Source organism: Clarias gariepinus, chromosome 5 (genome assembly GCF_024256425.1).
Source record: "Clarias gariepinus isolate MV-2021 ecotype Netherlands chromosome 5, CGAR_prim_01v2, whole genome shotgun sequence".
Taxonomy (NCBI): Eukaryota; Metazoa; Chordata; class Actinopteri; order Siluriformes; family Clariidae; genus Clarias; species Clarias gariepinus.
In genome coordinates this window covers 27403055-27418026 of record NC_071104.1, presented here as the reverse complement: position 1 = coordinate 27418026, position 14972 = coordinate 27403055, and the positions used below count along the sequence as shown (strand labels likewise).

The following is a 14972-nucleotide window of genomic DNA, read 5'->3' as shown; positions in this document are numbered from 1 at the left end:
CCACTGAACTTCAAGAGTGCACAACGCTTTCAGGGCATCTAAATAGCAACGTTTTATACTAAACAATGATTAAATTCCCAAACTGTCTGAGTAACTGTTATCAGGTTTTACATTGGTTTGAAGAGGAAGATTTAATGACAAATCATTTAGCACTACACGTGTTATCTCATCTCCAGGACAGTTAAAAAAAAAAAAAAAAACAGCTTAAAGCTTTCCACCTAAGAGTGTAAGTCCTAATCAGAAAGACAGGAAATGGCTCTGGATTAATTAGACGACGCTCTCGCAGCTGATTTTAAGTGGAACTTAAACGCTAAGAAGGAGTACAACCAAGTGATGCCAAATGTTTCTATAGCTTTACATAAATAAATAAATAATAAAAGACCTAAAATACAAGACTGGACTTTATATATATATATATATATATATATATATATATATATAAAATTATTATTATTATTATTTTTCTTTGCCCCTCAAACTGATTTCTTTCGGAGGTCGCCACAGCAAATTAAATGCCTCCATCTAACCCTATCCTCTACATCCTCTTCTCTCACAACAACTAACTTCATAATTAACCTCTCTCACTATACATACATACACACTTTATAAATATATATATATCTTTCGGCTGTTCCGCCCAACAACAACTCGGCTCAGGTTTTTTTTTTGTCTAAACCCTCCCATTTTACCAGGGCCTGTACTGCATCCAGTGGCTTGGGTTCGGGCATTTGGTAGGAACTGAACCCGGAACCTTCCATCTGGCAGGTGATAAAACCCATCACTAAGCCACTAAAGCCCTACCAAATCTACTATACCTACTAAGCAATATTTATTACATTTTAAGGAACTACACCACAGAGTTGATAATATATTAACAGAGATGAGCTAGAAGATATGATGGAGACGTGTTTGTTTGTAGTTTTTGGTCAGAATCAGGTGAACAAACAGCATTAATACTGTGTGTTAAAATGGACCAGCTTTAGGCCGTGGACTTTGTGTGGACAGGACAGATCCTATCTGCATCCATAAGTCTTACCTGCGACAGGACTGAGGAGAAGCACGGCGTAAAGCCCCAGAGTCAGGACTGGGACAGACATCTTTTCAGTCACACAGGGCCCAGTGCTCCCAGTGCTCCCAGCTGATTATCTGCCTCCTCTTGTTTTTCCCCCCAGTCGAGTATCCGAGTTCATTCGCGACGATGAAACAGTCCGACACCGGAGTGAGTGGACGGACAGTACATGATCCCCTGCGCACACACTTCGCCCGGTGTTGACTCCGACTCCTTCCCCAGGCGCTGCGTTAAGTTCGTTAGCTTCGGCAAGTTAATCGATCCGTCTAGCTAGCCTGCTAGCACCACAGTCTCGCCCTGATGCTGTGGGAAGATTAGCCAGCCTGCTCTGTGACTCACGGGCATCGCGTCTTCGTCACTTAGCTAAAATGACGATGTAGCTAGGATTTAGCTCGGCTGCTAAGCAGAGGAAAGTTTGCTAGCGAAAGTGACTAGCAGTGGGTCAGCTCCGCGCTGCCGAGCGTCGGGACGGTCCATGTCGGTTGGTTAGCTAGCTCCTGCAGCTAGGGACACCTCGAGCACCTGGCAGGATTATTTACTTTCTCACTCGCGTTTCAGATATTCCTTCAAACACCGTCGCTGTGTTAAAACTGAACTTATCTGTTACCCACACACACTCAGCCAGCACCGGCGTCGTCGAGCTCCTTCACCGTCTGAGGGGGAAAAATTTTTTCTCCAAGCAAGAGCGACTTCTTCTCAGGAAGGCAACTGCGTCGAAATAGCTCCGTGTCTGACTCTCTTATCCAAAAAGGGAGGGAAAAGGACACGTTTAACTGCGAAATGATATTATTTTTTAACCATATAAATTGAGTGGAAGCGACTGAGTGTGCGCGCGGTCAGGAGTCGGTCAGACATCGCGCTGCTATTTTGCATGGATGAGTTGTTGTTGCGAGTCGCAGCCGTGCGCGCGCGACCTCTCGCTAAGTTCTCCTCCTGTTCACGCACGCGGACGCAAACTGGAGGAATCGATTCACTGAAGAACCGAATCGACTCTTTTTTTCTTTTTTTTTAAGAGTCGATTCCTTGATTACAGGACTGCACAGCTTGTACGAGCTCAAGTTTCAGGTTTGAAGAGAGATTTTGACAAATATTCAGCAAAGAAGATTTAGGTTGTAAAACACAACATAACAATAAGCACCTCATGACTATGTTTTACTCACACCCTCACTCATCATCTATACAGCTTTATCCTGTGCTGGGAGGGGTGGTTAACGCAGGAGACTTACAGTAGGACTTACAGCATGGGGTGGGGTACACCATGGGAATGATGCCAATCCATTGCAGGGCAAACACAAACACCAATTAGCGTAATCTGCCTGTCTTTGGAAACCAGAGTACCCAGAGGAAACCCTCTTAGTATCGACCCGAGGCGGGAATCGAACACGGACCCCAGAGGTGGAATGCTACAGTCCTAAACACTATGACAACATTTACATTTACATCCAGAGCGACTTACATTTTTTTTTTTTTTTTTATCTTATTACACATCTAAGCAGTTGAGGGTTAAGGGCCTTGCTCAAGGGCCCAACAGTGGCAACTTGGTGGTTGTGGGGTTTGAACCTGAGATCTTCCGAACCGTAGTCCAATGCCTTAACCACTGAGCTACCCCTGACCCAGCAAATTGCCATTGACTACATGGCATGGTGCCGTAGTGGTTAGCACTAGCACTTTGCAACACCAGAGTGTAGGGTTTGAATCCCGCCTCAGTGTCTGTGTACGTGGAGTTTGCATGTTCTTCCCTGTGCATGGTGGATTTCCACTGGCTGCTCCAGATTCCTCCTACAGTCTAAAGACATGAATTTAATTGGCGTTCCCAAATTGGCCATAGTGTGTGAACATGTGAGTGTTTGTGCCTGCTACGGTTTGACACCCTATCCAGGGTGTAGTCCGCCTCATGCCCTCAGTCGAATGAGATAGGCTTCGGATCCCCACGACCCTGTATACAGGATAAAGTGGAATAGAGTTTGAGTGGGTAAATAGTTATTCCTCACTGTTCCCTATTAGTATTACTAATTAACAATAACTAATTACCCATTTGCTAAATAAATATATTATTGAAAATACAAAGAACTCTTGTTGTTCATATTAATCATAATACAGTATGTTTTATTCTGTGGAACCGACTCCTGAAGTCGACTCTTTTTTGTTCCAAATACTTGGAATCGAATTCGGAGTCGACTCCTCATGGGCCGAACAGCTTTTACAGTTCACCCCTCCTCCCTCCTCCGTCTGTCTGCTGTCTGTCTGCTGTGTGTTTCAGTTGTTCAACAGGACAACGCTGCTAGTCCCACACAGGGGAGTCTAGACAGAGTGATAGCACCTCTCTGTAGTAAGATTGCCACATATGGGGTAAACGACACAGTAAAATGCATTCAGTAAGCATGTTGTAAAGGGCAGTCCCAGGCTGGGGGGTTTATAGGAGCCACACAAATTCGACCATTCTTTTGACGCAACTTTAGATATATATTTTTAGAAAATTATTTAAGTAATATATTATAATAATACTATATTACATTAAATCAGGATAAATTGGATTAGATTGAAAAACATAAACATTTGTCTTTTTAAAAAGCAACCAAATTTGACAACAGTACAGTCGTAGTAGGTATTTAGCCTATTTTAGTGGACAGCGCGCCATCTGGTGGTACTAATCGTTGCCGACATTTGTCTACTAAATGAAGTCATGTTGACGGTCTACTGTACATTAAATTCAAAGACAAATAAAAAATGTATTTGTCTCATACACTGCCATGCAAAGTACAGCTTGCAGTGAAATGTTTATACAACTGCCTGTGATCTAAAAAGAAGGATTTAATAGGAATAGTATAATCAATAAAGTAATAAGAATATGAATGAAAAATATTTTTTATTCCCAAGCACTGGGGAACATGCAAACTCAATGCAGACAAACCGAGGCAGGGATTAAATCCGGACCCTGAAAGCACATGGCGACAGTGCTACCCACTAAGCCACCATTGCCATATGCACCCTAAATTTAATTAGCCTAATTTAAATACATGTTAAATATCACATTTGCGCTATTCAAAAAAGTGTGGTAGGCATTATTACGATTCAGTCACTGTTCACTTTAATAGGATCATTCAGTCAATTATACAGTCAGTCAATCATGTGGCAGCAGCACAATGCATACACAATGTACACATCAAACATCAGAATGAGAGAAGAATCCCACTGACTCAGAGACCATGGTATGATGGTATGGTTGTTGGTGTCAGATTGATGTTTTTGAGTAATTCCAAACTGAGACTTATCTGAAGTTCTCTAGATTTATTAAATTAGGCATTCTGAGCTTTTCTTCTCCAAGAGATGTAAAGAGGGATTTTTTTTTATGTTATACCCTTTCTGTCAGTTTAGTCTCTCATCCATAAGGCATTTTTTTTTGTCAGAACCAGCATTCACTGTTTTTTTTATTTGTCTCCCCAAATTATTCTCTTTATAAGAGAGATTCGTGTGAGAAAATATCAGAATCGCTGGTACCAACAACCATGTCAAGTTTGAAATCACTGATATCACTGCTGGTTTTTTTTCCAGATTCTGATGTTTGTTGTAAAAATCAACTGAAGTACTTGGCTTCTGTCTACCTGATTTCATACACTAGAAAATGGCACAAAAATGTTCAGTTATGTTAAATAAAACATCATCCTGTTTTTTCCCCCACATTTTACACAATATACAAAAGAAAAGAAGGTGAGTTGTTTCACCAGATAAAGACATGCAAGTGCAGTTTAATTTCAAATACCATAAACTCTAGCACACATGCATCTACAGAGTTTAGAAATCTCTTGGGAAAGTTATGGCCTGTACAAGAAACTTGTGCTCAAGGTTTTTCTAAAAGTAATGTGCTTTTCCATAACAATGACAACTTTAAAAAAAAAAATGGACTTGCAATATTTAAGGATAAATTCACTTTATTTAGAAAAACAATAACAATAAAATCTTCTTTGTTTGATACTTTTGTATATATTTTCTGCAAAAAAGACAATAATAGATTGCTCACATTCAAGTATGCATTATATGGCAAGCCTTAGGCTTTTAGGGGCCACACGCACAGCTTTCCCTCTCCAGAGACAGAAAGAAATTATGCAAAATATGCATACACAAATGAAGATTTTATACAGTATGTAGTGCAACAGTAAATATTAAATAACAACAATATATTTGTTTAAGCATGCAACAGACGGGTTTAAGGCATTATTCATAGTGCATCTAAGTAAGAGATAAACATAAATGCATGCAAGTTTGAAATAAATAAAGCATTAAAATATGGTCAATACTGCAATATTGTATTGCAATGTATGAAAATGTACACTTTCTTTACCAACATTGAGAATCTTTTAGCCAACTGTATTTTTCAGCCAAAAATATGTTTATAGTCAGAAAACAAAAACTTGTATGTATATATATATATATATATATATATATATATATATACACACTACTGTACTGTTCAAAAGTTTGGGGTCACTTGCAAATTTCTTTGTTTTTGTTTAGTGATTTATTTTCTACATTCTACAACAATACTTGGGATTTCAAAACTATAAAATAACACATATGGAATTAGGTAATTACGTAACAACAACAAAAACAACAGTTGGTTGTTATTTTAAGACACAGAGGTCAGCCTTTCTGTAATAGTTCTTGCAAGAACAGTATTGTCAAGTGCATTTGCAAAATCCGTCAAGCACCATAATGAAACTGACTCTGATAAAGACCATCCCAGGAGGGCGAGACCAAAACCTACCTCTGCCGCAGACGAGAAGTTCATTTAGAGTTATCAGCCTAAAAAATGACCAATTAACAGCACCTCAGATTAGAGGCGTTATGAAGTCTTTACAGAGCATAAGTAGCAGATACATCTCAATATCAACTGTTCAAAGAGATTAATACATTTTATAGACGCCTTCAGCATTCCTTTACAATGTAGAAAGAAATTAAAATCAGGAACGATCATGGAGTTAGAAAGTGTTCTAAAACTTTTGAACGATATATATATATTTTGATATATATATAATTATTATTATTATTATGAAAATAATAAGTTTTTTAATATATCTAATAGCTGACTCAGGATATACCACATATTGTAACTCAGCTTTGTTTACATCAATGGCCATGAATGGAGATGTCCTGTTTAATAAAGAACAGAAACCTACATCTTACATGTGTTTGGATGACCTTTGTTACAGCTGAACAATATGGACACAAATGTTGTTTTGTTGTAACACATTACTATTACAACATGACTGCATTTTATTAAAATAATCTAGTAAACAATACATAGAATAAAGAAAAATATAGTTCTGCCTCTTTTTAATTAAGGCCCGTGACAGAATTCATTAACACACCAACAGAAAACAAGTCCTGAGTCTCTGAGATAAAAACACAAGACAATGATAGTGCTTCTTTGGAATTTGTGTCTGTTATAAAGTTAATAATAATAATAATAATAATAATAATAATAATAATAATAATAATAATAATAATAATAATAATAATAAAATCGTTTAGATAGGACCTTTTTATGATCTTTTGTACAAAATGACTGGCATACATTAATTGGTAAAAATGAATACTCTCTCACTCATTCTTTATATGGCTTATCCTGTTTACTGTCATGGGGGGACCTGGAGGTGACTCAGGACATGACGGGGTGCCAATTCATCACAGGGTACATGAGTAGTTTGGAAATGCCAATTAGCCTAATCTGCATGTCTTTGGACATGAAACTGGGATGACTTTGGGATGAAACTGAGGTACCCAGAGGAAACCCACAAAGCACAGTGAAAACATGCACGTAGACCCCAGATAGTAGTTGAACCCTTGACGCTACGCCACAGTATAAAAAAATGAAAAATTAATTTAAGTGACATTACCTAACAAAGTTACTAACACGTCTATTACTTGATAAAATTTGTTTTAATAAATTAATGGTTATGCAATGTTTATCCCATAAGTGCATAAAATAAAGCTCACAATGAGTGTTATGAAGCAATCATTTAATTAACATGTTTTGTAACATTTAACTGTCACAATTTAGATCCAAGATATTTAGAGTTTATTCAATCAGCATTTAAGAAGATGGCGCGATTAAAATGTTTGCCCTTTTTTTTGTCATGGAACAAATAAATATATTTAATCCAGATGTAATCCATAACCATCTAAACAATTGTCAGTTAATGTATGTGTTATATTTGTTAAGAATATTTAGGATTTCAAATAGGATGTCAAGGTTCATGTAAAGCAATGCAGTAAATAATGTAAGTTGTTATAGCTTCCAGTTGTAGCCTTGAGTTGGCACCTAAGGTATTCTTGTTGGTACCCATTTTGTTAGGTAAATTTACCACATAAGTGAATTCATACATGCAGTATTAGATGACTGAGTGTAGCCTATCTGCTGCTATGCACAATGCACAGACCCTGCACTTAACCTGTTCATAATTGAAAAAGGACTGGTGAACAGATAATATCTTGTCATGATTCATTCTCAATACAGCAGCAGTGTGGCAGCATGTGTTGTGTTGGCATGTGAATATCACGTGAGTCATCGCTAAGCTGAGAAACAGTTTGCCAACCAGAAACATTCAGCCAACAGCAATCCTGTGATCCCTGATGACAAATTCTACATGAAAAAAAAAAACAGGATGAGAAATAGTCTATAACTGCATTTATAAGGTGAGCCAACAATGTGTCTAAATAGTGGCCTGTTGGAGCTCCAGGGTGTTTAGTGGAGTAGGAGGCTTGACATGACTCATGTTTCCGTCTCTGATGAGACAGGTGGAGATGTGTTCAAGATCTGAACAGCAGGGCTGCTCTCTGCACTCGGGGTCAGAGTCTCAGCATCTCTGCTGGAAGGCTGCGTTCTCTTGCGCTGGGATTGTTTACACATCAGCGGACGCAGCGAATGGCTGGAGACGTGGGAAGCTTTGCTGTTCTCCAGCGTTCTCTTGTTAACGTGGGTGACAGAGAGACGGCAACACAACGTCTGGAGGAAGGCTGTGCGAAACTGCCGTGATGAGAGATTGTAGAGCAGAGGGTTCAGCACGGAACTCAGGTAAAAGAAGGTGTCAGCTACAGGGTGCAGTTTGACGTATGATACCAGGTAACTCAAAGTCCAGGAATCCTTGGGTACGGCTGCCGTCATCAAGCGCCGAACCTGGTTTGGCATCCAGCATACGAACAGCGCACACACGATCAGCACTGAGAGAGACACCCACACACAAACACACGAGTGCAAATGAGTAGGGATGTATTCATATGGCACTAAATATTTATATTCAGTGCATTGTACAAGCATTTGTGTAAAAAAAAGATTTACATAACTAGAGCGGAAAGAAAAAAAAGTCTGTCCCTGTGTCCAGAAAATCTAATGTTGGGTTCATAGTTTTGTATACTCCATTATTATGTTTGTATAAACAAGGGAAGTCTACTTTCCCCCCATTTTTCTCCCCAGTTCTGTGACTTGCCATTTCCCACTCACCAGTCAGGTCTCTCTTATCTACCACTATAAAGTATGAAGACCAACACATCGAGAAACATGACGTCAGCCACCTACATCTTTTCAATCTGAAGCTTGTGCTATGTTACGGTCACATACATAGAGGAATGCAGTATTGATGTTTTTGATAATCAAAAGCTTAAATAAAGCCATGACTGACTAGTGAAGCTGTAATTGACAGGAGAAAGAATGTGCTGTTCCACGCACCAAAACACTAGGGCCAATTTTGCTCCCTTGTCCCTAGATACATTTCAACTTAATATCACCATCTTCCAAAAATATGGCAAAGGCTTTTCATTTACCTTACCCAGGATCCCAGTGTATTGTGTTTTAAAACGTATTCACAATAAAAAAAATGTTTTATACATAATAAACATGGATATATTCTTCATTATGTCAACAGTTCAAAGCCAAAATCAGGAGAGACAAAAAAAGATATCTTAGCTTTTGGTATTCAGAAATGATTTAAAGATTGTTCAGAATTAATACCTTACAATATATAATTTTAGGTTTTTGTCAGTTTAAGTAAAGCGAAACAATCTATGATGTCATGGCATAATGCGTTTCATAGATAATGCATCTCCTTAATAATAAAAACAAAGAAAATAAAATATCAAAATCTTGTATTATGCAGATATGCAAATTTTTGCACTCAACTGTAATAGAGAACGGCCTGTCCGCTGTCTTTATCAAAGATATCTCAGCACCGATTTTGCAGATGTGTGAGGATGTGTGCATATTATATAAACACTTCATTTAGTTTTTTATGTAATCAATCTGTTGTGCAAATGAGGTGATTTACCTAGGAAAATGATGGTCTGCTTGCGGGATGCTTTGACTCTGGCACTCTCGTGTTTAGGCACGCTAGCACCTGAAGTGTCCATAGTAATCATGGGTGCCCTGAGGACAACGATCATGCTCCTGCACATGAAAGCCACGCTGCCAAGGACCAGCAGGTAGAGGATGAAAGCTGTGAACACGCTGGCACGATACATTCCCCAGTATTCATGCAAATTGGTGCAGAAGGTCAGGTTCTGCGCTGGCGCACCTCCTGGCTCCACCACATGACCTTGTGTTCCAGTAGTAATTAGCAGTGGCACAGCAATAAGGACGGAGGTGAGCCATGCAGCAAGGATGAGATGAGCGGTCCGGGCGTGTGCCAACGATTTGTAGCGAAATGGATGGCATATAGCCATGTAGCGCTCAAAACTTAGAGTGGTCACATTTAGGATGGTGGCATAACTGCAGGCTTCGAACAAGAAGTTATAGATCTTGCAGGATGCGTTTCCAGAAGCAGAGCTAAAGGGGAACCAGATGGCACTATAGAGTTCCACAGGCATGCCTATCAGTAGCACTAGCAAATCAGAGCAGGCCAGGCTCACCATGTGATCGGTAACGTTCTTCTGTAAGTACCCGTTTCTCTGAAGCACCTGCGTCACGTGAATAGTGATGCTGTTTCCTACAATTCCAAGGATGAGAATGAGGCTGTACAGTACCGTGAGGAAGACCTTCAATTCGAAGTGCGTCTCCAGCTTTCGCCAGTCTCGCTCTCTTTCCTGTTCGTCCATATTCTCTCACTCGGGCTCTCTGCTCCAATCTACCCTGTTGACTTTAGCCCAGATTGCCTTATCTTTCCAGGAATGCTACGCTGATATCAGCACTATTAATCATCAAACTACCGCTGGAACCATGGCGAGGTTTCTATAAAGAATTAAAAGCCAATGTAGAGTTTATACCTTCTAAGTTAAGTTCTCATATCTGACCAGTCCAGCACTCCTGCATTAGCTTCCCCAACTCACAACGCCTCCATAAACACCAGATTCAGGGTGTCCCTCCTTTTCTGGCTGAAGTTTCCTTCTGATCATTAATATGTAATTTCGGCTTGGTTTTGTTCAAGCAAGCAGTGCTTCTCTTTCTTCCTCTGAGGCCACCTGAGTTAATGATTACAGTTTAACTCAGAGGCAGAGGGTGTGTATGCATGTGTGTGTGTGTGTGTGTGTGTAGATGTGTGTTAATCAGCATGAGCTAAGTGGACTGGCCCTCACTTTACAACCACAGCACCTCTGTATGAGTTGGAGCTTTGAGTCACATGTTCTCTGTTTACCCCAGTATGATGTCTGGGCCATTGTAATCAGATAGAAAGTTTAAGAAACGATGACTTTCATATCACACATCCTTTTTTTCCCATATGGAATCAGACACTGATTTCTCAAACATGCATTAGGCTGCTACAAGAACACACACAAGAAACTCTCATTAGTCATGTAAAGTTTTCCAAACATGTCTTAACGTCTCAGTGAATCAGAGTCTTAGCAGAGCCTCCCACTTTAAGCCAAACCGATAATGCTGGGCCCCACCTCTGACTCAACTGTCTAACGTAAACAGGATGAAAACAGCAATTTGAATCTGTCCAACATGGATGAAACAGGCAGATAAGCTGGAATCAGGAAACATTCTGCTGTTTGTTTTACTTAATGAGCCTTGTTAACCTTTTGTTCATTTCTGAAGTATAAGAAAGATAAAACGATCATTTTCCATCCTCTTTCTTCAGGATATACTGTATCCTGAATTATTCATCAGAACATCTGCCTTAAGTCAAGGTAAAGGCTTAATGCTTCATATCCAAGAACTCAGAATCGCAGAGAGCCCTTGTTTAGTTCATACTTGAAAAACCAGCTAAATCAATACCACACTTCTAGAAATACAGCTTTAATCTACTGTAAGACCCTATTTTATGTGTTATGATTATTATTTTTCTCATTTTCCTGACATTTTTAGTTTCTTGGTAAAAATTTATGAGACTTGGCATATGCATCACAAGTCCTGACTGTCAGGGTGTGGTAAATACTTTAACAAGGCCGTTGGTTGACATTTTATTCTTAATTATGGGGATCTAGCTTCATCTACATACACCACATTTGGTATTTATACAGGTCTTCTTAAAACATACCAAAATATTTATAATCTCCTCCCAACAGGACATCAGCCATTATGGATTCTGATGAAAATTAGTTTTAGCATGTAATAAAACTTTAAAATAACCAAGGTTTATAAAATTTTAACCTAATTTGGTCATCATGAGTTTAAGATATGCAAGATATCCAAGATTTTGAATATTTTATATCTTAAATGGTGATGCCATGGTTAAAGTGGTTAGTTTTTGTCACATGGCACAAATATGAGGTGTGGCCTGAATTATTCCTGTATATAATACAGTAAGGCTCAAATTCACATGTACGATCAAGAAGGTGGTGAATTCCCATGCAGATGCCAAATGTATAAGGGGTATTTAAATCAAACCAGAAAAATGGAACACAGTTATAAGAGTAAAAAATACCTTTATTTCTATATGTTATTCCCTGCAACACTAATGCACTTATGCCAGTGGTTCAGAAATGTTGTCTTTCCATATGGTAAAGCAATGATTGCACTGCCCATTTCGCGTCTGAAATGCTGGCCTCCCAGGAACTCCTTCAAGAGCCCCCCAAAAAAACCTTAAAGCAAAGGTCAGGATTCTATGGGGGATGGGGAAATTACTCCCAGCTGAGTTCCTGTAATGTAAGTTGGGGAAAGGTGTGGTGAACAGTATGAGGTTGTGCATTGTCCTGTAAAAAAAATAGAATATCTTTGGTGATTAAACCAGGTGTTTTTTCATGTTCATTTTTCTCGTCCAGGATCATCTTTCATGGGCGTGTGACCTTCTTTAAAATATTTGCACTATTCAAATGTTTCACTGCGCCTAGGAGTCTCATCACTGCACTGTGCTTGAAGTCTTTTGTAAATGTCAATTGGTTTTATGCCTTTAAGAGTAATTTCAACAAAAGTCCTGGTTTGACTTCCCCTTGTAATTTATTGTCACAGCAGCATATTTCTTATTTTGACACATTTCTATTTAGTAAATCATGTTTAATGCTAAATTTATGCAACGTGAATGTGTGTTAAGCTTCAACATATGCTCTTAAACTATCAGAAAATATTTTTTTAGAACACTGAGACTTACAAAAGCCCATGATGTACTTTATACAACAAATATAATTCTGTATTTTGCTTTACAAATTGTTTAAATTATACAGATACAGCACAGGGTTGAATTTTGCAAATGCTGAAAAAACCAGTTTCAGAAACTGGAATGATGCATCTTTTGCTTTTCTAGCAACTAGTTCTGCCAGATTTTTTTAAGAAATGAAGACAGAATCAGCTGCTCATATTTGTTTACCATATTAAAAAGCATGTGCATATTCATTTTACGAGTATGCTATCATTAATACACGTCATTTTGGTCATCATGAAAATTAGCCAGTTGTAAATTATTTTTTTGGAAATGAGGTGACAAAGAAAAATTATTTATGTAAATAAGTTCTTGATCAAGTTCTTCATTCTGATGGCTCAAAAGGTGTTAATTCATTTTCTGTGACAGCAGTTGGAACAGATTGTTATTTATTTGCTCATTCTCATGTCATCAGTCACTGCAGTACCGTGTTGCATAGTGATATTTAAGACACTTGTTTCATATAAATAGTTTTTGGAAGAAGTCTCTATAACCAATGCTTTGTAATACACAGAGGTAAAGCTGTACCTTGAAGTCTTCAGGATGCAGGGCTTTGCACTTTGAGGTGTTTTGTCTTATTACCATTAAGAGCGACAATAAAAAGAGAGGCTCGTAAACGGGAGCTTTTACGTCACTTTATGGCTTTTGCAGACACACTTAGCCGGAGCTACTTGCATCAATCTCAATATACATCTTAGCAGTTGAGAATTAAGGGCCTTATATGAGGCCTTGCAGTGGCAGCTTGGTGATGCTGGGGTTTGAACCGGTGACCTTCTAATTAGTAGTCTTAATGTCTTAACCACTGACTGTATTTAAAGCAGGATTCAATGTTAATACAGTATATTAAGATTCAAAGGTTACTATAAAAGCATAAAAAACACGTTCTTCAATAAATAAAAATGTCTTCATATTGCTGTGATACAACAAAACACTGGATTTCTTCAACACAAGGCCATTATGTTTACGCCATACCTTAAATACCTATATTAACCTAAAATGCTTAACCAGGCATTAGAAGCACATAGGACATATGTAGTAACTGCAGTAGATTATTTTCTTCATGCCCTAGTCCTGTAAGGTATCCTTATTGCATGGTTGTGGCAGACTGCAATGTCAAGAAATTTTAAGATATTTCTATCAAAGCACTAAACGCTTTCAATCACAGCACTGATTTCATATGTTCTTTGTGCGTTTTTTAGTAACAAAATCGCCTTCAGAAAATGTAAATGACATTATTTAGCAAGGGTAATACTTAAATAAAGGCATGTGCAATGCTGCAATAACCAGCTTAGTAAGTAAACAGCTCATAAAGTCATCTAACATTACAGTTTGTCTGCTAGCATAAGGGCTCAGTACTGAACCAATACACATATATAAAAGTGCTATAATAACAGAGATAAGCCACCGTACAGGCTGGGCTGACACACTGTGAACTAGTGTCGGTCAGGATCTGTAGTAAAGCAATGGAGCTTTGTGTTTGTCTTAGTTTTGTGTTAGAATTTGTTCCCCGTGTTACAAAGAGCCAAGGGCTTTCAGGCTTTCTTCCAGAAGCTGCATCAGTGGAAATATACAGGGTTTCTATATTTTTTCTTCTAAAGAAACAAATTACAATGAGATACATTCCATTTTTGTACAATTCTTTTTGACCACTTTTAAAGGGAAAAGCATGAATTAGATCATGATCCTATATTTAAACGATAATTTCTAATAATTAGTGAATACAGTAAATAATAGGAAAAGCTGTACAGTTATGGTTCTTGAGGCTTTAGGGCTAAATAATTCTTATGTCTTTTCTCTTCTGAACATTTTTTTTTTGTCAAAGTATTAACACTCGACAGATGTCTCCACAGCATGTTCCCAAAAATAAACTTAGTGATTTTTAACCTAATCTCCATGTACAATAAGTCTATCATATGGCTTACCAAAGAGAAGACATTTAAGACCTCCAATAGAAGAAAGATAGAAAGCCTGTTTATGTTAAACTCTCTTACAGTAAATGTTTATGTGAACCAGCAATTTTTTGTAGAATGTTTTCATTCTTTACTAAAAGGTATATATGTTACATTAATGTGCATAATTTGTCTTTTTATAGATGAGACCTCTAATTAGGCATGGATACCATAATGTAGCTACAAAAAATGTTGAGATAATATAAATAACCAGAATATGAACCAGATTAAAAATAATGCGAATAATAATTTAACTGCACTGCTACAGCATTGAAAAGTTAGAAATTTAGAGTATATCAAATAGCTTTGGTATTACTTTTTAAATGCCTGTTTTTAGCATAAATTCTTAGTTTTGGCATATATAGCTTTTCTGGACTGGTAAATATTAGG

At 38.0% G+C, this 14972-nt stretch overlaps 2 protein-coding genes across 3 annotated transcripts in view; both read right to left on the bottom strand.

Annotated features, from left to right (window-relative positions):
* The window catches only part of bmpr2b (bone morphogenetic protein receptor, type II b (serine/threonine kinase)), a 59885-nt gene extending 57908 nt beyond the window's left edge, over positions 1 to 1977 (bottom strand). For both annotated transcript variants that reach the window (XM_053497243.1, XM_053497244.1), the window contains exon 1: positions 1037 to 1977. In XM_053497243.1, the coding sequence (XP_053353218.1) occupies positions 1037 to 1097 (61 nt within the window). In that variant the 5' untranslated portion in view covers positions 1098 to 1977. The remainder of the gene's footprint in view (positions 1 to 1036) is intronic.
* Positions 1978 to 6602: 4625 nt separating this feature from the next.
* gpr39 (G protein-coupled receptor 39) lies at positions 6603 to 10482 on the bottom strand. Its single transcript, XM_053496594.1, has 2 exons — positions 9388 to 10482; positions 6603 to 8287 (listed from the first exon to the last, which is right to left on the bottom strand). The coding sequence occupies exons 1-2, from the start codon at positions 10151 to 10153 to the stop codon at positions 7839 to 7841; spliced, it is 1215 nt and encodes a 404-aa protein (XP_053352569.1). The 5' UTR covers positions 10154 to 10482; the 3' UTR covers positions 6603 to 7838.
* Between the last annotated feature and the right edge of the window lie 4490 nt (positions 10483 to 14972).